Below are 24,076 nucleotides of genomic sequence, written 5' to 3'. Positions count from 1 at the left end.
TGATATATGTTGTCAGACTGGTTTTCAGAAGTTGTACCAATTGGAAAAGAAAACCTCCAGAATGGGAGAAAGTATTTGCAAATCATACATCTAATAAGGGATGTGTATCTAGAGTATATAAAGAACGCTACAGGGCTTCCCTGGTGTCGCAGTGGTTGAGAGTCTGCCTGCCGATGCAGGGGACACGGGTTCGTGCCCCGGTCCGGGAAGATCCCACATGCCGCGGAGCGGCTGGGCCTGTGAGCCATGGCCGCTGGGCCTGTGCGTCTGGAGACTGTGCTCCGCAACGGGAGAGGCCACACAGTGAGAGGCCCACGTACCGCAAAAAAAAAAAAAAAAAAAAAAGAGAACGCTACAACTCATAAATAAAAAGACAAAACAGCCCAGTTAAAAGCAGGCAAAGAACTTGAATAGATATTTCTCCAAAGATATACAGAGGACCAGTAAGCACATGAAAAGATGTTCAACACTGTTAATCATCAGAGAACCCTGGTGGTCCAGTGGTTAAGACTTCGCCTTCCAATGCAGGGAATGCAGGTTCAATCCCTGGTCGGGGAGCTAGGATCCCATATGCCTTGCGGCCAAAACACCAAAACATAAAGCAGAAACAGTATTGTAACAAATTCAATAAAGACTTTAAAAAATGGTCCACATCAAAAAAAATCTTTACAAAAAAACCTCCCCACACACACACTGAGATACTGCTTTACACCCACTAGGTTGTGATAAATGTTGGCAAGGGTATGGAGAGATTGGAATCTTCCTACACTGCTGGTGGGAATGTAAAATAGTGCAGCCTCTGTGGAAAACAGCCTAGTAGTTCCTAAAGAATTGAACATAGGGACTTCCCTGGCGGTCCAGTGGTTAGGACTTCACGCTTCCACTGCAGGGGGTGTGGGTTCAGTCCCTGGTTGGGGAACTAAGATCCCACATGCCCTGTGGCCAAAAATTAAAAAAAAAATTGAACATAGAGGTGCCATTTGCCCCAGCAGTTTCACTCCTAGGTATGTACCTGAGAGAAATGACAGCATATGTCCATGTAAAAACTTGTACACCAATGTTCTTAGTAGCATTATTCGTCGTAACCGAAAGGTGGAAACAGTTAAAATGCCCACCAGCTAATGAATAAATCAACAGAATGTGATATATCCATACAATGGAATATTAGCCATGAAATGGAATGAAGCACTTGCTCTAACATGGATGAACCTTGAAAACATGCTAAGTGGAAGAAGCCAGTCACAAAAAACCACACATCATATGATTCCAGTTATATGAACTGTGCAGAATGGGCACATATAGAGAAACAGGAAGTGGGGGACTTCCCTGGTGGTCCAGTGGTAAAGAATCCACCTTCCAATGCAGGGGATGCGGGTTCGATCCCTGGTTGGGGAACTAAGATCCCACATGCCGCGGGGCAGCTAAGCAACTACTCAGCTCGCGCGCCACAACTAGAGTCCGCGTGCGGCAAACTACAGACCCCATATGCTCTGGAGCCCTCACGCCACAACTAGAGAGAGAAAACCCACACGCCACAACTAGAGAGAAGCCTGCGCGCCGCAACGAAGACCCAATGCAGCCAAAAAGCTAAATAAAATAAGTAAATACTTGAAAAAAAAAAAAAAAGCAAGTGGATTAGTAGTTGCTTAGGTTTGGGAGCTGATGACTAAGGGGTACAGCATATTTTTTTGAGGTGGTGAAAATGTTCTAAATTTGATTGTGGTGATAGTTGCACAACTCTGTGAGTACACTAAAAACCATTGAATTGTATGCTTTAAATGAGTGAATTGTTTGTGAATTATGTCCCAATAAAGCTGTTACTCCCTAAAAAGAAAAGGTTTACCAACTAATATTCCCACTAGCAGTGTACAAGAGCACATTCCCCCACATTCTCCCCAGCTCTGGGTTGTCATTGCTGTAATTTTAAATTTTAAATCAGCTCTATTGAGGTTTAATATGTAAACAATAAAATTCACCCTTTTAAATGCACTGTTATATAATTTTGACAAATGTATTCACATGTGTAATCACTGCAGTCCAGATACAGGACATTTCCATCACCCCAGAAGGTTCCCCCAGACCCTTTCCAGGTATTCCTCCCCATCTGTCTCTCACTATAGATTTGATTTGTCCTGTGTTTTGTGTAAATGGAATCATACAGTATATACACTTTTTGCCTGACTTCTTTTGTTCAGCATATTTTTAAGACTCATCTGTGATGCTACTTGTATCAGTATTATCGCATGGATTTGAATGTTTCTGTACCAGCCTTGGTGTGGACGTATATTTTTATTTCTCTTGGGTAAATGCTGGGTCATATGTAAGTGTATGTTTAACTTCATAAGAAACTGCCAAACTGTTTTCCAAAATGGCTGTACCTTGGGGCTTCCCTGGTGGTGCAGTGGTTAAGAATCCGCCTGCCAATGCAGGGGACATGGGTTTGATCCCCGGTCTGGGAAGATCCCACATGCCACGGAGCAGCTAAGCCCATGCGCCACAACTACTGAGCCTGCGCTCTAGAGCCCACGAGTCACAACTACTGAAGCCCGGGCGCCTAGAGCCTGTGCTCTGCAACAAGAGAAGCCCCTGCTCACCGCAACTAGAGAAAGCCCACACACAGCAACAAAGACCCAATGCAGCCAAAAATAAATAAATTAAATAAATTAATTTTTAAAAATCCTTTTTCAAAATAGCTGTACCTTTACAAAAATTTTGTGTACCATTATTACTGTGCATTCAAAACTCTGTTAATCTGATAGGCCAAATTGTGGTACGCGGGCCTCTCACTGTTATGGCCTCTCCCGTTGCGGAGCACAGGCTCCAGACGCGCAGGCTCAGCGGCCATGGCTCATGGGCCCAGCCGCTCCGCGGCATGTGGGATCTTCGCGGACCGGGGCATGAACCTGTGTCCCCTGCATCGGCAGGCGGACTCTCAACCACTGCGCCACCAGGGAAGCCCTTTCTCTGGTGTTTTAATTTGCGTTTCTTTGATCTCTAGTGTGTTTTTTGTTCCCTGAATTTGACCATTTATTTTATATTTGTGAATTTCCTTTTAGTTCTTCCAATTTGCTCTTTCTTTTTTTAGTTGGGATGTGGGTCTTTCCTTTTCCATTTTTTTTCAACTTTTTATTAGAAAAAGATTGTAACAGAAAAGTTGAAATAAAGGCGCAGCCGTCACCTTTCTAACCACCACCTACGCAGCCCACGTTTGCTAGCTTTTGCCGTACTTGCTCTATGTATACGTCTTCTTACTTTCAAATGGCTCAGGAGAAGAAGTTGGAGACATCATGACATTTTATTCCTCATTTCATAACCATTATGTCATTTCATGCCAAAAAATATTAGTTTATATAACATGCAGTCTATATTAAAATTTCTCCAGTCAAAATGTCTTTTGTAACTGGTTTTTCTGAATCAGGATTCAGTCAAGGCTTATACTATGCATTTGGTTTTCATCTCTTTAGTCTCTTTTAACATAGAAAAATCATTCTACCTTTTCCCTGTTGGCATCGACTTTTGGAAGTGACCAGTCCAGTTGTCTTGAAAAACGTCCTACATTCCGTATTTGTTTTTTGTTTTGTTTGACGTGTTCCTCTGGGTCCTGTATTTCCTGTAAACCACATGGTAGGCCCCGAAGGCTTGATTACATTTAGGTTCAACATTTTTGATGAGTGTGCTTCACAGATAGTCACGTTGAAGGTACACAGTGTCAGGGTGTCCCACTATTAGTGATACCAAATCTGATCATTTGGTTGCAGGTAACTGCCAGATCTCTTCATTGTAAAGGTATGTTTTTCTCCATGCAATTACTAGGAATTTGGGGAGCTTAACTGATTGCGTAGAACTCCTTATGCAGTAACTTTTTTTCACAGTCTTTGTCTCAGTTTGGCACTGATCTTCTAACTTTGCTTCTTGATTTTTTTGATTTAGAAGAGATTTTTCACTTTTATATATTTAAACGCCCAATAGTACAAGAGATTTCTTTCCAAACATCCCTTTCCTAAACCCTACTCTCCCCGTTTTTCCTTCCTCTCTCTCTCTCCCCCACACTTTCTCGTTCTGCTTTATTTAAATAACTGGTATGAGAAGCTAGCTCTTCCTCCTTGTCTATCATCTTTTTGGACTGCAGATCCAGAAAATTGCACTTAACCCAAATGTGAGGTATGGACGCACTGACTTTCCATAGCTGTCTCTTATTTTTCCAAGAACATAACTGCTGTAGCTGATCACAGCCCTCTGGCAAAGGGGAGGCAACAGTGAGATTGAGACTTCGGTCCTTAAAGCTCCAAACAACCCATGCTCTTATCTTAGCTCCTCTCATCAAAGCTAAGGATGGAGGAGGGAGGGGACCAGAAGTCAAAACTGCTGATACTTTGAGAAAAGACCCTCTTTATTCCTCCTGCTTGAAACGCCCTTTCTTTCCATTCCCTTTCCCTGGTTAACTCCTGCCCATCCTGGAGACTCGGCTCAGGCATCCTTCTTGAGGAAGCTGTCCTGGACCCGCCATCGAGTACCCTGCCCTGTGTTTCCATACACTGCACACATGCCTTCGCTCCCTTGAAGGATGACATTTCTGTCTTTCTCATTAGCTTGTAAGGTCCGAGGATTAAGAACCCGGGACTAGCTTTGTTGCCGAGTCCTCCACACAGAGCCTGACACATCGCAGCCTCTTGACAAATGTTGCTGGGAGGTTTCACTTCCTGGCCTGCAGATGATTTCTCCCGTACAGTTATGGATGCATTTGCTTCCTGGGTGTGAAAGCAAGTGGCGTTGCAGGCTTTTTTTTTTTTTTTTTTTCGGTACGTGGGCCTCACTGTTGTGGCCTCTCCCGTTGCAGAGCACAGGCTCCGGACACGCAGGCTCAGCGGCCATGGCTCACGGGCCCAGCCGCTCCGCGGCATGTGGGATCCTCCTGGACCGGGGCACGAACCCGTGTCCCCTGCATCGGCAGGCGGACTCTCAACCACTGCACCACCAGGGAAGCCCTGCAGGCTTTTTTTGAGAGATGTATTTCTCTGTACCTTATAAAGAGCTGAGGAATGAAAACTCTGGCCTTTCCCTTTTTAAATGTTCCAGCTGCCTTCTAGCTGCCTTCTCATCATTCTAGGGTAATCGTTTCTCACTTGGTACCTTTCATTATTCTTTATTCTTCTAGAGTCATAGAATTATGGGCTTTGAACTGAAAGAGGCTTACCCTTCAGCAACACAACCTAAAATATAAACCCACAGACCTGTCCACTTTCTCCTGGAGCACCTGCAGGGTTTAGAACTGCATCCTCAGCATTCCTTCTCGGGTTTTTCCTCTCTCCCTCCAGCCCTCTCCCAGGTTTCCCCTCGCTGGTCTGCCTGAGTGGTGCTTGATAAGGGACATTGCTGTGAAGGGGGCCTGAGAGCCGCGGTTAGGGGTGAGTGATCAGTTCCCGGTGGTGTTTTTTCTTGCTCAGGAGGCTGGGAGTGCAGAGAATGGGAGGCTTCAGTTCCTGTTCAAGAGCTGTTAGCCTTTTCTACTACGTAGATACTCGTCTGTGGTGGAGAGTGAAATAGTGCTAATAAAAAAAGAGAGACAGTTGTATCTGTGCCGCCGATACTGGTGGGATTCGATTGCGTTTTCATTGAAGAACCGCGTATCTAATCTCTAAATGGTAGTTCTCTCTGGCTCTCAAGGACCTTTGCTCATCACCCACCCCTAACAGTCATTCTTTCTTTGTCCCCTGAGTCGAGTTGCTGGGAGGGAGGCTTGGCTGCTGTGGCCTAGAGGCCTTTAATTGTGCTTTATCACAGCCCAGGGTCAGAACAGTTCTGAACATCATGGGGAATGTCAGCTGGATGCATTAGTCCATTTTATTGAGAACCTCCTGTGTTCCAGACCCTGTTAGTCCATCCTAAATACCTTCTTTGTTTAATTCTTACCACAGCTCTGTGAAATAGGTTGTTTTTCTTTTCCCCAAAGAAAGTGAAGTTCAGAAGGGCCAGATGTCTGTGCGAGGCGGCATGGCTGGCAGGTGGGCAGGTCACAGGGTGGTTAGGAAAGCGTCCTTCTGAGTAAAAAGCTTCTACTGTACTTCAGAGTCAGCCCTAATCGGGAGGCACGTGGTGTTTCCACCCGTGAAGGTGGCCTGGCCTGAGATTCTGTTGATAGATGAATTTTTATTACATCAGGACAGCACAGTGGACAGGATCAGATTTCCTCAGTAAAATCTGGAATTTTGACATCAGATGAATCAGATGTTATCCTTCTTCCTTATGCCAAGAAAGTGTAGCTGCCCCTTGCAATAATATGAAGACTCTGCAACTTTACAGTTAAAAATCCTCGTAAATGGTTGGCTTTAGGTTTCGTTCACAGGTATCTCTCCCCCTACTCCTCCTCTACCAAAATGTACACTGGTCCCCAAAGATCTGTGGAATAAGAAGCACAAAATCTCTTTGCCATTTGGTTCAGTCTGTCGTTATCGCACAACCTCCCACCTGGCCCATTTGTTGATTTTGTGTGTGAATGTGGAGGGAATAACTCAGCATAACAGGGACTTCAATTTTGAGAAAATAAAATGTTCATCACTTTTTGAGTTGACTTTTTCCCCTGCTCTGTAGTTTGTTGAATTATTTTGCCTTAAATATTCTCATTTTATTTTTGTCTGTTTTCCCAGGAGGCCTTGAAACAGGGAAATGAGAGAGATAAGTTACCCTGACCTTGATTTTTATAGCACTGTAGTAACTAAAGGTGTGTCTACCCTCTCATGGAGCCATAAAAAACACACTTTTCTTTTCTTTTCTTTTTAAGCATTTGCAACAGCAGTTAAGATGGGAAATAACTATGCGGCTGGGTTCATAACATATAAAGGTCTGAGGTTAAAATTGGGATATGATAATAAGTCAAAACTTCTTTTTATCTTTCACCGCTGTTTTTAAGTTTGGTTTTATGAGTAACAAGTTGTTGCTTCTGACAGAAAGGGCATAGTGAAAATAAGTATATCAAAAAGGGAAAATGTAGGTATTTTGAATGTGATAAAGACGTAATATTTACGTATGTCTCAGGAGACAGTGTCAGCAGAGGGATGTTCGTCTCAGCTGGGTCGGTGTGGAGATGTACAGCGTTACTGAAGCAGAGACCAGTCTGATGAGATCATCTAGCTTGCCTTCGATTTAGTGGGTTTGTCTCCAGCTCTCCTGCTCATCCCCAAAGGTTGGAAGGTTAGCAGGTTGATTAAAAAGCAGGCATGGTTGGAACGTTAGCAGGTTGATTAAAAAGCAGGCATGGGAGAAGGATGAGAAGAGGGAGAGATTTAGGGTGACAGCTGATTCTCAGCAGCAGACGGAAGGGAAATTCTCTTTAGCTGGCAGAGGTAGAACAGATTTTATTTTGGAACGTCTCTTAGGGGAAGAGGGCTGTGCAGAGTTTTTTATTTGTTTGTATTGCTTTTTAAAGTCCCCCTCCTCAGAGATAAGCCAGAAGTCTGTGGTTGTGGTGGGGTGTTGCAGACCTTTCTGGTCCCTCTTCTGCTTAATGGTAGCTGGTGTTACCCTAACACCCCTCTACTATGGGTGCCTCTCAAGTGTATTCTTTAGGGCCAGCCTCTCCCTTTCTGGGGAGGGGTACAGTTCTAGACCCTATGAACTGGAAAGGAAGTTGGAGTAAGCTAATTCATTTCTCTCTCATCTAAAAAAGGGAAAGTGAGGCCAGGGCGAAGAAATGACTTGTGGAGCAGAGATGGCGTCACATTGCTATTCAGCGTCAGAACTGGGGCTGCAGCGCTGGGGCCTGCCACCTGGTTTTGTCTTGTTCGGTTTCTATTAAGACCCTTCATTTTCATCTAGGTGTCTTCTCTAAAATGAAGCAAGCCTGGAAAAAGTAACAATTAGTTAATTTACAAAGCCCTGTGGTCTGATTTTGAATGTTGGGGGGAAGAGAAGGGAGGTGGAATGTGGGGGGAAGATAAACCGAGAACAAACGGACAATAACACATCCATGTGAGAGTCTGGAGTTCAGGCCAAGGGGAATTTCAGTGTGCATGACGGGGGGCGGGGCTGAGAGGGGAAGGGACTGTCAGGGGGCGGTACTGACGGGGGGAGGGACTGTCGGGGGTGGGGGAGGACTGACGGGGCAGGGACAAATGGGAGGGAGTGCCGGGGCAGGGACACACAGGGGAGGGGCTGACGGGGAGGGGCTGGCAGGGGCAGGGGCTGACGGGGGAGGGCCGCTGGAAGGGTCCTAGAAGGGTTGGGAGGTGTGGACCGGGCCAGGGGCTGGAGTGGGGCTGGGGGGGCGGGGCCCGAGGGAAGAGGGTTTTCGCTGTGGAGTTCCCTCAGCACCGACTGTGCGGTGGCGTTTTGCTGGGCTCGGGGGGGAGGTACTGGTGAGCAAAACAGACGGAGTTGTTACCCCCCGCCATGGAAAATGCAGTCGGTTGTGGAGACACACTGTCAGCAGACACACACACAGGCAGTCGCAGATTGTGGTAGGTACAGGGTGTTGTGAGAGGTCGTAGCCAACTAACTCATTTACCTTGAGAACCATCCAGGAGGGAGACAGGGAAGGTGAATGAGGTTCTTGTTTAACCCAGACACGTGCAGCTTCGGGGCTCTACTGGGATGAATACGCAGGGATTCTCTTCTCTCTAACAAGCAGGGCAACCCCTGAAGGAGTCTCAGTGGGGGAGAGAGATGAACAGATACGGGTTGTCCAGGTCATTCTGGCCTCCTGGGTGGGTGGGTAGGGGGGGAGGAGCCCAAAGAGGAAGCCTGGCGGAGTTTGGCAGGGACCCGTGTACACCCTGCCTCCCGGCTCCCCCTCCCCTAGCTTTTGCCCCACACCACTGAGAACCTCCGGACACCGCAGGCCTGTGGTCGCCTGCCTGTCTGTCATTCTCCGGAGCATATAAGCTCCACGAGGCTAGGGACTTGGTTTTGTTCACTGCTCCGCACCTAGGACAGTCCTAGATAACAGATTTGGGTGGATGAATCAGGGTAGTGTCACGAAGAAAGTGGTATTTGAGCCAGATTAATCTGGCTACAGTATTCATGCTGTGTATAGCCCATGTGCAGCCTGAAAACGTTCTAGTTCTTACCATCAACCCGTTTCTGGTGTTAAGCACTGTTTTACACAGGGCATTATGGTAGGTACTACAGAGAATTAACGATTGGCTTCAGCTTCTGGCCCCAGAAAGGTTAGAATTTGTTAGGTGTACCCAGAGCAACTTCAGTTAATTTACCCGTAATGTCACTGTGATCCTAGTTACGTTGTCAAAGTTATTGTCAAAGGTTTGAAGTTTCAAATTCAATAAAGAACAGATTCCATGGTTTTTTTTTAATAGCCAACGTTGACTTTTAAAAAAGGACCCAGTGCTTTTTAAAGCCTATTTATAGGTCTTGGCTACCCATAGGATGTTACCTTATCCTTTGAAATGCATCAGACAGCTTCAGATTTCTCTGCCTTTTAAGTAGGTTATGTAGCTGGCGGTGCCTCAAAAATGGCTAATAATGGTGATACTAACAAAGTTGTTTCTTGCCAGTCTTCCTAGGAACTCAGAAACATTTGCAAGCATGATCTATTTCTGTTATATCTCTGGCAGCCAGTTTCTTGACTCCAGGTGTGTACTCTGGCCGGAGACCTCTGTTAATTTACTTCCTCTTTACACCAGGTGTCGGAGATGGGGTGGAGTTCTTCCACTCTTTACATAAAAGTCTTAACCTTGGTGAATACTTGAACCTATTAATTACCTTTTCCTGTACGTGGATGAAAGTGCTAGGGAAAGGCTGTATTCTTTGCAGGTAGTTGGTTATTCCTGGTACTGAATATAATAGAAACCTCTCACTTATATCTGTGGGTTGGCCACTTTGATCCGGGTGAGGGTGGCAGTTACCGTATCAGCTGCGGGTGCTGTGCTGAATACAATAAAGTGTGAATAGTGCTTGTGTTTGGGTGTGTAACTATGTGATTTTGTTTTGTTTTGCTGGCTTCACTTTTTAAACTTTCTTTTGACATTATTCTGCGTATTATGATTAGAAATGCGAAGGACGTTTATGAAGAAAATTACAGAAGACAGCTTCAGGTTTTTAAAAAAAACTATTTTTAAATAGGTTAAGTTGTTCAAATAAGTAGAGAAACATAGGCCAGTCTAGGATGGAGATGACCCAGCTGGAATGGTCAGTGGTGGACACACACTGTGTAGTGTATTTGTTAAGTGCAACTCCAATCAAAATGCCAGAATAGTTTTCTTTTGAGATTTGACAACGTGATTGTAAAGTTGGAACATGGAGGAATAAATAGGCAAAGATTCTAAAATTTGTTTTAAAAAATGATGGGGCCAGGGACTTCCCTGGTGGCCCAGTGGGTAAGACTCCACGCTCCCAGTGCAGGGGGCCTGGGTTCGATCCCTGGTCAGGGAACTAGATCCCACATGCATGCCACAACTAAGAGTTCACATGCCACAGCTAAGAAGTCCACATTGCCACAACTAAGAAGTCCTCATGCCTCAACTAAGAAGTCTGCATGCTGCAACTAAGAGCCGGGGCAGCCAAAATAAATGAATAAAAATTTTTTTTTAAATGCTGGGGACTAACGCTACCTAGGTAATAAAGTGTATCACAGATTTATAGTTATTAAATCACTGTAATACTGAGACAGGATTCGACACGAATCAGTGATATGAGGCCTCAGAACAGACCCTAGTGTATATTATAATTTAATATATGTTAATGGAAGTGTCATAAATTAGTGAGGGAAGATGAGATAATCAGATAGCCTTTCGGAATTTATTTTGGTGAGCTGTATAAAGAACTAAATTGATTTTTCCCCCAGATGAGTCAGAGTTAAATGTTAAAAGTAAAACCATTTAAAACATAGGCACAAAACACCAAAAGAACTGGGGTGCTCAGAAGTGGTCCCAGGTATTATATATGAGAATGTGGTGTATGATGGCGATGGTTTTTTAGTCTAACAGGGGAAGGATGAATTACTGAGTGAATAAATAGGTGGGAACCATTGACTGAAGCAGGATCCCAGTATCTTCATGAAACCAAAACAACTTTCAGATGGAGCAAAGGATGTAAAAGGTGAAGCTATGAAAGAACTAGAAGAAAACATAGATAAGTGTTTTCACAGTCTTGGGATGGAAAAGCCCTTTTAATTATGACACAAAAGATAGAAACATAAAAGAAAGGACTTTAAAATTTTGATTGCATTAATGAACAATGTCAACTAAAACAATAACAACAAAAACTCACCATACATTAAAAAGCTAAGTAGAGTAAAAAAGCGAAACAAAGTACATCAGAAATAGTCGAGGCAAAGATAAATAGTCAAGACGGACACATTAACTCTGCCATGTGTGTGGCAGACATTTCCACCAAATTAAGAGCCTTCAAACAACAGAAATAGAGCAGAAGACATGCAGACAGTTAACATTAAAAAATCCAATGGCCAATAAACATAAAAAATACTAATAAGTGGGAACTAAAAATTAGTGATCTAAATTTTTGTTTGTAAGATTAGCAGACACTGGGACTTCCCTGGTGGTTCAGTGGTTGAGACTTCGCCTTCCAATGCAAGGGGTGCGGGTTGGATCTCTGGTCAGGGAGCTGAGATCCCACATGCCTCAGGACCAAAAAACCAAAACATAAAACAGAAGCAATGTTGTAACAAATTCAATAAAGACTTTAAAAATGGTCCACATCAAAAAAAAAAATCTTTAAATAACTAATTTGAGTAATTGTTTGGGGAAGTAGGTACTATTCACTGCTATTAGGAGTGTAAAATTAGTATAAACCTTGAAAAATTCTTTGACTATTACAAAATTATAAATGTACAAATACCCTCTGATTCAGCTTTCCAATTTCTAGGAATTTATCTCACAGAAACAGTCGTGCAGTTGCACAAAAATCTAAGTAGCAGTATGGTCATCGAAGCAGTATGTTTATAATAGTGAAAAACAGAAACAATGTATGTCCATTAATATAAACGAATCCTATTTATTGAAAAGTGGTTAAGTAGATTGTGATAAATGTATATAATGGAATATTTTGTAACCAATAAAAGCTGTATACAACTATAATAAGATGTCCATGACCGTAAGTTAATTATAGAGCAAAATAATTCCATATATTTAAATATATGTTTTCATATGTTTTAATCTGAATAAATACACACATATATACATAATCTAATAAATATATATTGTAAGGATTTAGGGCCAACTACAAAGTGGCAGAGAGTAGTCCACAAGACTCCCTTTTTTTTTTTTGGCCATGTGTCGCAGCTCGTGGGATCTTAGTTCCCCGACCTGGGATTGAACCTGGGCCCATGGCATGAAAGCGTGGAGTCCTAACCACTGGACTGCCAGGGAATTTCCCAAGACTTCCCTCACTTCTAACACCAATTGCAAGTTCCCAAAACCATCCTCAGGTTCTGTAATTGCTAGAAGGGCTCACAGAACTCACTGAACACTGTTATGCTTATGCTTAGTTTATCTCAGGGACAAGATTCAGATTAAATCAGCCAAGGGAAGCCATGCGTAGGGCAGAGTCCAAGAGGGGTCCAAATGTGGTGCATCTGGTTGTCCTCTCCCAGTGGACGGCGTTACCTCCCTCCGGCCACGATGTGTGATGCTGTCAACCAGGGAAGCTCACCTGAGTCTTTGGTCTTCAGAGTTTCTGTGGGGGCCGGATCACTGTCTGTGTGGCTGGCCTCTAGTCTCCAGACCCTCCAGAGATGGCTGATACCTTTAGTCATGGGTTCCTCTGGAGATTGGAACTGACACCCCCTGCTCCAGAGCCCCCATTGTAATTACATAGTGAGGTTGTCCTGTGGCCAAAGCCCCAGGCAAACGCAGATACTCCTGTTGGGCAGGACATTCCAGCGGCCTAGAGGTTACCCCTCAGGAGATGAGGGCAAGGGCTAGACTTCTCTTTGAATAAGGTTATTTCTTCACTACACAATGTTATCACCAAAATTTAAACAATAGTGATCTCTAGGTGGAATTGCAGGTGACTTTGCTTTTGTTCTTTGTACTGTTCTGTGCTGTTTGAATTTTCTTTCAATGTGAGTATATAATTTATTTAAAAATCAGATAAGACTAAAAAGGCTAAAAAGAGATTAAAATGAAAAGTAAATCTCTGGATAGGGTGGGTGGGCAGGCAGGGAAGCAATAAAAGAAATTCTAAAGACCAGTAGATATGACTACACAAAAATATAACCTACTTATTCAAAGACATGCTATAAAAAGAAGTAAAAACCAAAACCTAGGGGAAACATTGGCAGAAATATCACAAAGCATTAATATCATTAATATTATAGTATTACCAATATAAAATAGCAAGAAAAAACCAACTGACACTTCAACGGATGGTGAAAACTGAATAAGATCTGTCGTGTAAGTAACAACGTTCCCAAAGCTGGTTTCCTGGTTTTGAGGTTGTGCTACATCTAGAGAAGGTGCCACCACCGGGGAAGGCTGGGCAAAGGGTCCATGGGACGCTTTGTACTATTTTTTTTTTTACTTCCTGTGAGTGTATAATTATTTCTAAATAAAAAGTTTTTTAGAAGACAGAGGGCACAAACAGCTCATAAAGTAAAAGAGACACATAGCTAATATGCAGATTTTTTAAAGTATTTTATTAACAAGTGATGCAGTTGAAGTGAGACACCACTTTTTCCCGTTGTAGGCCTGGTCCCATCCTCAGTCTAGAGGAGTCGGGAACACCCTGGGTTCTGGATTCAAGTTTACTCTCCTGGCAAATAGACATATGGTTATGGCTTTAACTGGTGCCCTGCCCAGCATCCCTGCTCCTGCCTGAAAGGCCAGTGGTGGCTCGAATCGGACAGGAAACTCCAGGCTTTAACACTCAGGAACATGCCCAAGACTCAACTTCAGTGTTCAGCAACATGCCCCAGATTTGGGCAGCACTTATTCTGCACCAGGCCCAGTCCTTTCACGCCTCCTGTGGTCCCCAGCTCTCCTGTCGGGGAGGGGACATCGGCACCCTTTTTACCAAAGGCGGGGCTCTGACAGCTCCCGTTGTCACCAGCCCAGCGCCACTCTTTCCCACCACCACTCTCTTTCCTCATTTGCTTGGGAATGGTGTAAGCATGGCGGTGTCTGTCCCCAGGTGGGAGGCTGGGACACGGGAGGGAGCACTCCCAGCAGGGACACATGTCACTGTCCTTCACAGTCAGGGCAAAGGGGGTCACCGCTGCGGCTAGCCTGATTTTGCCTCTTTCAACTCCGTCATGGTGCTCTAATTTTTGATGGTCATATAAGTGATTACTCCCTGCTTTTTACACAAAACAGACAATCACAGTCCTCACAAACATGCTCACACATGTGAGCAGACACACACCTAGACACACTAGCGTACCCACACACGCACTCTCTCATGCACACACCATACATACCACACACACACACCACACTGTACCCACATACCCACACACACACACATGCATGCCCCACACACAAACCACACGCACACACCCCTTGTCAGCAGGACAGACCTGGAATGAGGACCTTGGGAGCCCACATTCCTGCCTTGCTGCCAGCGCCCTCTGATCCTGCTTCTCCAATACGACTTTCTTTGAATGTTAAAAAAGAAAACAAGATGCCAAGTGACCCAGGAGGAGGATGAATTTGGGGTGCAGGAGAGAGGACCCACGCCTGGGCGTGGGAGCAGGGCCTGAAAACCTCACAGGCTTTCTCCGGGTGGAGACTCTGCTTGGGCAGGTGGCCCAGGGCGGAGGGCCCGTGGCTCCAGGGCGGTTCCATTGAACACGGTGCCCTCCTCCTGCCATGCCGCTCGCAGGGCCACTCCCCACGCCGTGGCTCCTCAATGAACCTTTGTCTGTCTGGAGCCTGTTAGTTTTGGCTCCTAGCAGCCTGTGGAACCAGGCCCAGATCCCAGGGAAAGCCAATAGAGACCGCTCTTTTGAAGAAAAAGAATCGGAGTCCTGGAATAGAGAGACCAGTCTGAGCATTATTCATCCAGTCACTCATTAAAGAAACCACTTATTAGCTATTATCCTCATATTTGGATCTGGTGCACAAAACTGACTTGTATACAAGTTTCATATCTGCTCATGTGATTAATTTCCTTCCCCAGTTAACTAGAAGCCCTATAAAGTCTTGGACTATACCTGGTCTTTTTCCCTTGTTTATTTTGAAAAAATAATACATTCCTGTGTTATATTTAAACACTAAAAAAATGGTAAACAGTGAAAACTAACTCTCTGACTGAGCCCCCTTAATGCTGCGATTCAGCTCTCCAACGGAAATCACTGCTTCACTGTTACCTGTTTCTTGTGTATCTTTCCTGAGAGTGACTGGTTGTCTTCCTCCCTCCTTCTCCCTCCCTTCCTGTGTGTGTGTGTGTCTGTGTGCATATCTCCCTGCTGCAAATACAAATGGTGGCCATTCTGTATATCTTGCACCTTGCTTTTCTTTCTCACTGAATACATCTTGCAGATCTTGCCTGTACATCAGCACATATAAATGTGTGTTGTTCCCAGCTTTCTGCTCCCACAAACACTACTGCAGTTTAATGTCTTCTATTTATGACTTTGTGCCCACGTGCAAATGCGTCTACAGACTCAACTCCTAACAGTGGAATCGTGAGTCAGAGGGATGTGGCTTTGAAATGTTGATAGACAGTTGCCCGCTTGCCCTCCAACAAAGGTCGCAGTTGTTTTTGCCCATCATCATGTCCCCAGTGCCAATGTAATGATCAGACCTCTCTCCCTTAACCAGAATTCTGAGCCGATTGGGAAATAAAACTGGAGTCAGTTCACACCAGCACTCTTCACAGTGGCCAAAACGTCACACAACCCAAGTGTCCATCAGCAGATGAAAGAATAAATAAAATGTGGTCTCGCCATCCAGTGGAATATGATGCAGCCATAAAAAGGAAGTACTGATACATGCTACAATGTGGATGACCCTTGAAACTATTGTGCTACGTTAAAGAAGCCAGACATAAAAGGCCACATATTTTATCATTCTGTTTATGTGAAACGTCCAGAAGAAAGAAATCCATAGAAACAGAAAGTAGATGAGTAGTTGCCAGAGGCCAGGGGGAATGTAGTGGGGAATGACCGCTAGTAGGTACAGGGCTTCCTTTGGGGGTGATGAAAACAGCACTGAAACGAGGTAGCAGCTATGGCTGCACAGCATTGTGAACGTACTGAATTGTACATTTTTAAATGGTCAAAATAGTAACTTTTATGTTACATGTATTTTACACAACAAAAAAGATTCAGCAGATGCTGGCTAAATTATTCTCCGTATTGTTGATCAAGCTGAGGATGTGGCTTATAAGGGAACCCCAGACTGTCTTTCCAGGCAGCCCGGGACTAAGAGAGGCCTCCCTGACCCCAGGCTCTCTCTGTAGGAGCAGAACAGGAGGGGCCTGGGCCCTCAGTGGGCAGCTTTCCCACAAGAGGAAAGGAGAAGGGCCTGGCCCCCCATGTCAGTGCTGCTTTCCACACTCCGTAGCTCACCCACTCCACCTAGCTGGGAGGGAGTAAGGGGGAGACAGGCCTAGGAATGTTTTTGTTTGTTTGTTTTATTTTATTATTATTTTAAAAATTTATTTATTTTATTTTTGGCTCCATTGGGTCTTCATTGCTGCCTGTGGGCTTTCTCTAGTTGCGGCGAGCAGGGGCTACTCTTCGTTGCGGTGCGTGGGCTTCTCATTGCGGTGGCTTCTCTTGTTGCGGTGCACGGGCTCTAGGCACACGGGCTTCAATAGTTGTGGCACGTGGGCTCAGCAGTTGTAGCTCATGGGCTCTAGAGCGCAGGCTCAGTAGTTGTGGCACGTGGGCTTAGTTGCTCTGCGGCATGTGGGATCTTCCTGGACCAGGGCTCGAACCCGTGTCCCCTGCATTGGCAGGCGGATTCTTAACCACTGCACCACCAGGGAAGTCCAGTAAGTATCTATTCGAATTATAGTTTTGTCTGAGTGTATGCCCAGGAGTGGGATTGCAGGATCATATGGTAGTTCTACTCTTAGTTTTTTGAGGAACCTCCATACTGTTTTACATAGTGGCTGCACCAATTTACATTCCCACCAACAGTGTAGGAGGGTTCCCTTTTCTCCACACCCTCTCCAGCATTTATTATTTGTAGACTTTTTAATGATGACCATTCTGACTGGTGTGAGGTCGTACCTCATTGTAGTTTTGATTGCATTTCTCTAATAATTAACGACGATGAGCATCTTTTCATGTGCCTGTTGGCCATCTGTATGTCTTCTTTGGAGAAATGTCTGTTTAGGTCTTCTGTCCATTTTTCGATTGGGTTGTTTGTTTTTTTGTTATTGAATTGTAGGAGCTGTTTATATATTTTAGAAATTAAGCCCTTGTCAGTCACATCATTTGCAAATATTTTCTCTCAGTCTGTAGGATGTCTTTTTTTTTTTTTTTTTCGGTACGCGGGCCTCTCACTGTTGTGGCCTCTCCCGTTGTGGAGCACAGGCTTCGGACGCCCAGGCTCAGCGGCCATGGCTCATGGGACCAGGTGTTCCGTGGCATGTGGGATCTTCCTGGGGCACGAACCCGTATCTCTTCATTGGCAGGCAGACTCTCAACCACTGCACCACCAGGGAAGCCCTGTAGGATGTCTTTTTGTTTTGTTTATGGTTTTCTTTGTGGTGCAAAAGCTTATAAGTTTGATTAGGTCCCATTTGTTTATTTTTGTTTTTATTTCTATTGCCTTGGGAGACTGGCCTAGGAAAACACTGGTATGATTTATGTCAGAGAATGTTTTGCCTGTGCTCTCTTCTAGCAGTTTTATGATGTCTTGTCTTATATTTAAGTCTTTAAGGCATTGTGAGTTTATTTTTGTGTATGGTGTGAAGGTGTGTTCTAGCTTCGTTGATTTACATGCGGCTGTACAACTTTCCCAACAGCACTTGCTGAAGAGACTGTCTTTTCCCCATTGTATATTCTTGCCTCCTTTGTCAAAGATTAATTGTCCATAGGTGTATGGGTTATTTCTGGGCACTCTGTTCTGTTCCATTGATCCATGTGTCTGTTTTTATGCCAATACCACGCTGTTTTGATTACTGTAGCTTTGTAGTATTGTCTGAAGTCAGGGACGGTTATGCTTCCTTTGTTCTTTTTCCTCAGGATTGCTTTGGCAATTCTGGGTCTTTTATGGTTCCATATAAATTTTAGGATTGTTTGTTCTAGTTCTGTGAAAAATGTCATGGATATTTTGATAGGTATTGCATTAAATATGTATAGTGCTTTGGGTAGTATAGGCCTTGGAACGTTTTGCCCGTGGGTTTCCAGGAAGCATCAGGAATGGTGAAGAAGTATTGCCTCACAAGCAAATGTGGTTGCATGACCAAATGAAAGGACTCCACCACTGTCTGGGCCCCACACCGGTAGACCCCAGAACCGTTGCCTGCTTTCTTTTGGAGAGATGGTCTGGCCAGGAATTAGGACCTGGGACCTAATCCTACCTGGGACCAATGGAACCCCAAATTCCCACCCCAGTCTCACTCTCCCCCGTTCTTCTTAATTCCAGCTCCTCTCTGTGCAAGGCTTGCATTTTAATTTTCATTCCAAAGCAGTCTCTTGCCAGACCTCTGAAAAATTCAGTTTGCTCGTTCCACCCAATGGCAGTTTTGAGAGAGACTTTTGTTGTGCTGTAGACTTCCTGCCCGTGTCATGAACCTGTCTTCTAGGAAGGGCTGCCGTGGCAGGGTGGGGATGAAGGTTTTTCTTTATGGAAAAGTTTAGTACTCAGTAATTCCATATTTAATTGCACCTCCCACGTGCCAGGCACTGTGCTGGGATGAGTCAGACCCAGACCCTGGCCTTCCCAGAGTAAGACTGGGAGAGTGGGGGGTGAATCAGGGTCATTGTTCTGATCAGGAAGCTGGTGTGTGTGTGGGGGTTCCCAGGCGTTTAAGGAGGTGGGGTTGGGAGGCAAGGCTGGAGGAGATCTTGCCAGTGGTCTTAGAAATTTTGATAAGTTTCTGGTAACACTTTATTTTATTTTAAAGATTTTTTTGATGTGGACCATTTTTCAAGTCTTTATTGAATTTGTTACAATACTGCTTCTGTTTTATGGTTTGGTTTTTTGGCCCCAAGCCATGTGGGATCTTAGCTCCCCAACCAGGGGTTGAACCCTCACCCCCTGCATTGGAAGGCAAAGTCCTAACACTGGACCACCAGGAAAGTCCCAGTGGTAACACTTTAAAGAAGGAATATGGCAGAACCCTGAGTTAGACTAAGAAGTATCCCAATCAGCCGCGTCTGGAAGCCGAGTGAAGCTGGGACGGGGCTGAGGGGAGCAGGAATCCGATCATGGCTGCTTTGTGGGCGTCCTGCTCAAGGGAGCTCCACCAAGGAGCCGCACGGTCCCTTTTAGAACTCTTTGGAGCAGCCTTTCCTGTATGTTCCGTGGGAAACTAGACTTGGGGTACCTCCATAGAAAGGGTCCCAGTCCTTGTCTTCGGATGTCTGTATAGGGAATGTCTCCTCACCCCGTTGAAGATTGACAGTGACATCAGCACATCAAAGGCTCCAGGGAGCCCATCAGTAAGGAAACGTCTCTCCACCTCTGCGGGCACTTTAGGTTTTGGCTTTGGTTGCAGACTTACTTCTTTGCGTTGGTTGAGCGCCGCCTGTTGGCTGTTGAGATATTACAGAAGCCTCAGTTGATGGGTGATAGCAGTTGGAAATAAACATCAAGGAAGAGGGAAACATCCCAGCAGTTGAGGAGGAAGAAGATGAGAAGCCCAAACTATACCCTATCAGATTTGGTTTCTAGCCTCCAGGGTTTGATCTCTCTCTGAATCTTCCCACCCCCTTCGTGGTAAGTAATTGAAGCTGTTGCCGTTGTCTGACTTCTCTGAGAAGATGCTCTATGCTCACATCAGCCACTTTGTCTTAAGTAACAAAGCAGGAGTAAGGGTGGGTTTATATTAAGCCGGGTGGTCAGTCCTTAACAGAATGTTGCAGGGGACTTCCCTGGCGGTCCAGAGGTTAGGACTCCGCGCTTCCACTGCAGGGGGCACGGGTTCGATCCCTGGTCAGGGAACTAAGATCCCACATGCCGTGCGGTGCGGCCAAAAAAAAAAAAAAAAAAACCACAGTAACGGAACGTTGCAGGACTCCAGAGTTTCTCCCCACAGGAGTCCTCGTTTTCCATCCCATCTCTTCTCCTGCTTCTGTCCTCGGCAGCTGTCTGCAGGTGGCAGATGCCGGGTCAGGATTCTGGTCCTGCTAGACACACAGAGAAAGTGGTGTTTGAATCCTGGCCTTCAACATAAGGAAGCTGTCAATTATAGAGAAGTTTTGTTTTCCCTTAAGGAAATAAAAAAGTAGGGAGGGTTTTCTGTTTTGTTTTGTTTTCTTCTGGAACAGACAGGAACACCCTGCCTGGCTAGACAGCGGGTTGCTGGAAGATCTTTCAGCGGAAGGGAAAGAGGGTTGGTTTGCCCAGAGGCGGGACCAATATACTCTGGTGTATACTCTGCCCTCCAGACTGGCCTAGAAGCATCCCCCCGCCTCCCCCTCCCCCCAGCTCCTGCCATTCTGGGTGTTTTCTACGGCCTTGACCGGACCTGTGTTGCTGTCCTGAGGGCCGTCAAGCCAGGCAGAAGGACCAGCACAGGCCTTTCTGCCTCTCCTTGGTTTAGCTGAAGTTTTCTCATCCTCTGGGCCTCAGCTGAGATGTTACCTTCTCCAGAACGCCTCTTGTGACTGCTCAGACAGGGTTAGTTATGCCGACTGTGTTCCCACAGCCCTTTGCTCTTGTTCGAGGCACGCAGCACATAGGCAGGACTCATGCCTCAGCAGCTCATGTGCTCCATGAGGGCCGGGACCTCATCCGCCTCACCCATCCTTTTCCTCCCCTCCTAGCGTGTGCATGACACACAGTAGGTCCTCAACGCTTGTTGAGTGAGTAGATGGACCCAGGCCTGCCTTCCGGGCCCTGAGGAAGCGAGTGGCTCTGCAGCTGTGCGGGGGTCAAGGCTGACCTTTGCCCTGGTCTCTGCTCGCTGGTGTCGAGAGGGGTCCCGTGGGTGTCACCTTTTCTTCCTGTGGGGAGGAGGCACCCCACGACAGTGGTGGCAAACACGAAAGAGAGGACTTTTCAAGTCAGGAGGTGTTAAAAGCCAGGCCTTCGGAAAATAACTTAAATCCAGATCACTGAGGTGGTTATTAATAGCTTACCTTTACATTTTACCTTAGGGTTTACCTGTCCTGTGTGTCTAAGAATGTGTGCGTGTGCATGTGTGTGTGTGTGTGTGTGTGTGTGTGTGTACATTTAATCCTTATTAAAACACTCTGGAGGCAATGGTGTTATTGTAATTTTACCCAGGAAACTGGTGTGTTAGAGAAATTAAGTGACTGTGAAAGTTCACAGCCAGTATGCAGTCGTGCCGCAGAGGCTCAGAAACACTGGGCTGCTGGCTGTTAAACGTAGGTGACAGCTGGGGTGGAAGTGCCTTTGGACCGGGGAGAGGTGGGAGGAGGAAGGCGTGTGACGGGCTCGAAACCCCTGACCCTTTGAGCTGAGGTGGCTTCTGTCTGTCTGTCCCTCAGATTCTCAAAGGACTTGCTGTGACGTTTCCTCTGGGGGTGGGTCACAGCCTTCCTCCAAAGCCTGGGCCAGTGCTGGGTTGAGTTGCGGGGCGGGGCGTGAGGTTTGCCAGGTGCACCGCCAGGGGCTTCTGCTTGATAAACCAGGTGTTCGGGTTCAGGGAGTGTTTATCGCTCAGGCAGTGCGTCTTTGAAGACCCCAGATGTTGTGACTGCTTGTCACATGGAATTTCTGGGTGGGTTTGGAGAAGGGGCAGGGCTGTGGCCTGCAGTGATGTAGAACCCACAGAACCCCCTTTGTATGGACCAGTGACCGTGCCTTGCCCATCTCAAGCCATCTGAAGAGGGGAAGCCCTATGCCAGCTGCCCAAAGGTGGCTCCTGGCACAGCCCTTGAAAAACTAAACTATTGAGAAGCCTGTGCCACCAGGCAGCATTCCTTGCCTGCCGTTAGCTTTGTTTGCAAGGGCCGTTTAAGTCATTCAGTGAAGAATTATTACACGAGCCCCTGCCTTGTGCCAAGTTCTGTACTGGGTGCTTCAGATGAGGATGCCGGAAGGGCCCTCCCCTCGAGAAGCTGCAGTCTAGTGGCAGGAGGTGTGGGGACACATTGCTACACGGGGAGTGGATGAGTGCTGTCTTTGAGGTGTGAACAGTGCTCAGGGGTCCTGAAGGGATTGGCGGCAGCCTGGGAGAGGCCGGCGCCGGCTGGGAGGGGATGATGTTTGAGCATCATTTGGAAGGATGAGTGGGTGGCCAGGGGCGGAGGGAGGTCTGTGCAGAGTGAGGAACGCAAGCACAGGGGCCTGGAGGCAGGAGAGGGCCCCACAGGTTCTGAGGCCAGTGGGACGTTTGTGTGCCTGGACTGTAAGTGCCTCAGGGGGACTGGTGGCAAAGGAGGTGGCCGAGACCAGGTTCAAGCGGGCTGGCTTTCGTTCGGTGGTCAGCAGATTTCTTTTTTCCTTCCCCCAACTTTACTGAGATAAAATTGACATATAACGTTGTTTAAGTTTAAGGTGTACAACGTGATGATTTGATACACGTATGAGGCAAAATCAGCAGATTTTTAACTTTTAACTATGGAAAATTTTAAAGATATTAGAAAGTAGACAGAATAGATTAGTGAACCCCGTGTAGCATCACCTCACTCCAGCAGTTACCAACCCATGGCCGATCCTGATTCCTCCATACCAGCACCATTGCCCCCTGTACCCCGTCCGTATCACTTTGAAGACATCCTAAAGTGCCTTGTGTGTCCCATCAAGCCTAGCCCGTGGCTTGCATGAGTTAATCCAGAGTTTTGAGGCCTGGAAGGATTGGGAGGCACTTTGTGATTTCATTCCATTTTCAGAGAAACCACTGAGTTTCCCCTCTTCATTGTACCTTTCAGTGGGAAGTTGGTGTCTCCGAAGTGGAAGAATTTCAAGGGCCTGAAGCTCCAGTGGAGAGACAAGATCCGGCTCAACAATGCCATCTGGCGGGCATGGTACATGCAGTGTAAGTGCCGCGTGGCTGGGCCGGAGACCTCCAGGTTCTGCCACCAGGAGGCCTTTGCACCTCGGGCCCCGGAGCCTGCTCTTGTAACATTGTGTGTCAAACAGAAGTCTCTCTGGGGCCGTGTGCGTCCAAATCCGAGTGAACTGGACCCTTATTGCCATCGGCACTGGGGGCCCAGCCAAGCGTCTGCAGGAGGCAGAAGTGTAGGCCGATTGCTCCCAACCTAGTGTGCTCAGTGTTGTAAAGGCAGAGGAGGAGGGACGGGTGTACAGCCGAGAGGTGACATTTGGAGAGTCGGGGAACAGTTCCTGTTTTCAGCAGGTCTGAGACGATGCCGGCCCAGGCCGCGTCCTGTGTCCAGCTGGCTTGGGTACAGGTGGGTCTGGTGACTTCTACAGGAGATCGGCGTGCTCGGGGTCCCCTAGGCTCAGGCCGGTGTTTCTCTTGATCAGCCAGACTCCCTTTCTCGCCCACACATCACTGCCAGACTCTTTTCCTTGGACCTGGACCCCTTTATTTCCCTGAAATCTCATTTTCCAAGGGAAGGAGAAGGAAAGAACCCTTAAGGGTCCCCCCTGAGGGGCGGGGTGTGAACAGAAGAGGCGGAGCTCCTGCGGGGGTCTCTGCCGCAGTGACGCTGTCTCACCCTCTCCCCGCCCAGATTTGGAGAAGCGCAAGAACCCCGTGTGCCACTTTGTCACTCCGCTGGACGGCTCTGTGGAAGTGGACGAGCACCGGCGGCCAGAGGTACTTGGCATGTGATGGGCCCTCACTCGGGAGGAGGTGACTCACAAGGGTGGGACCGAGGGCTCTGGGTCCCGCAGAGGGAGGACGCAGGACAGGGTGCTGGGGCTGTGCTGTCCTGGCAGCTGTTTTGACCCTGAGAAGCGATGGCGATGCGGAGGGCAGGTGGCCTCTGACACCCCACAGGGGCTCCCGCCTTCTCAGACCGGGCTGACCCAGGGACTGAGGGGGTCCTTCAACCAGGACTTACCCTCTACTTTCTTTTAATGTCAGTATTTCTCTGGAAGTCAACGGG

The 24,076-nt window shown here is 46.5% G+C and overlaps 1 protein-coding gene across 2 annotated transcripts in view; it reads left to right on the top strand.

Moving 5' to 3' along the window:
- The window catches only part of MLXIP (MLX interacting protein), a 60,301-nt gene that overhangs the window by 19,554 nt on the left and 16,671 nt on the right, over positions 1 to 24,076 (top strand). For both annotated transcript variants that reach the window (XM_060027978.1, XM_060027977.1), the window contains exons 2-3: positions 22,931 to 23,037; positions 23,699 to 23,784. In XM_060027978.1, coding sequence (XP_059883961.1) covers positions 22,931 to 23,037; positions 23,699 to 23,784 — 193 coding nt within the window. The remainder of the gene's footprint in view (positions 1 to 22,930; positions 23,038 to 23,698; positions 23,785 to 24,076) is intronic.

This window comes from Delphinus delphis, chromosome 13, assembly GCF_949987515.2.
Source record: "Delphinus delphis chromosome 13, mDelDel1.2, whole genome shotgun sequence".
Taxonomy (NCBI): domain Eukaryota; kingdom Metazoa; phylum Chordata; class Mammalia; order Artiodactyla; family Delphinidae; genus Delphinus; species Delphinus delphis.
Note: the sequence above shows the minus strand (reverse complement) of the source record. Positions and strands in the feature narration are given on the sequence as shown.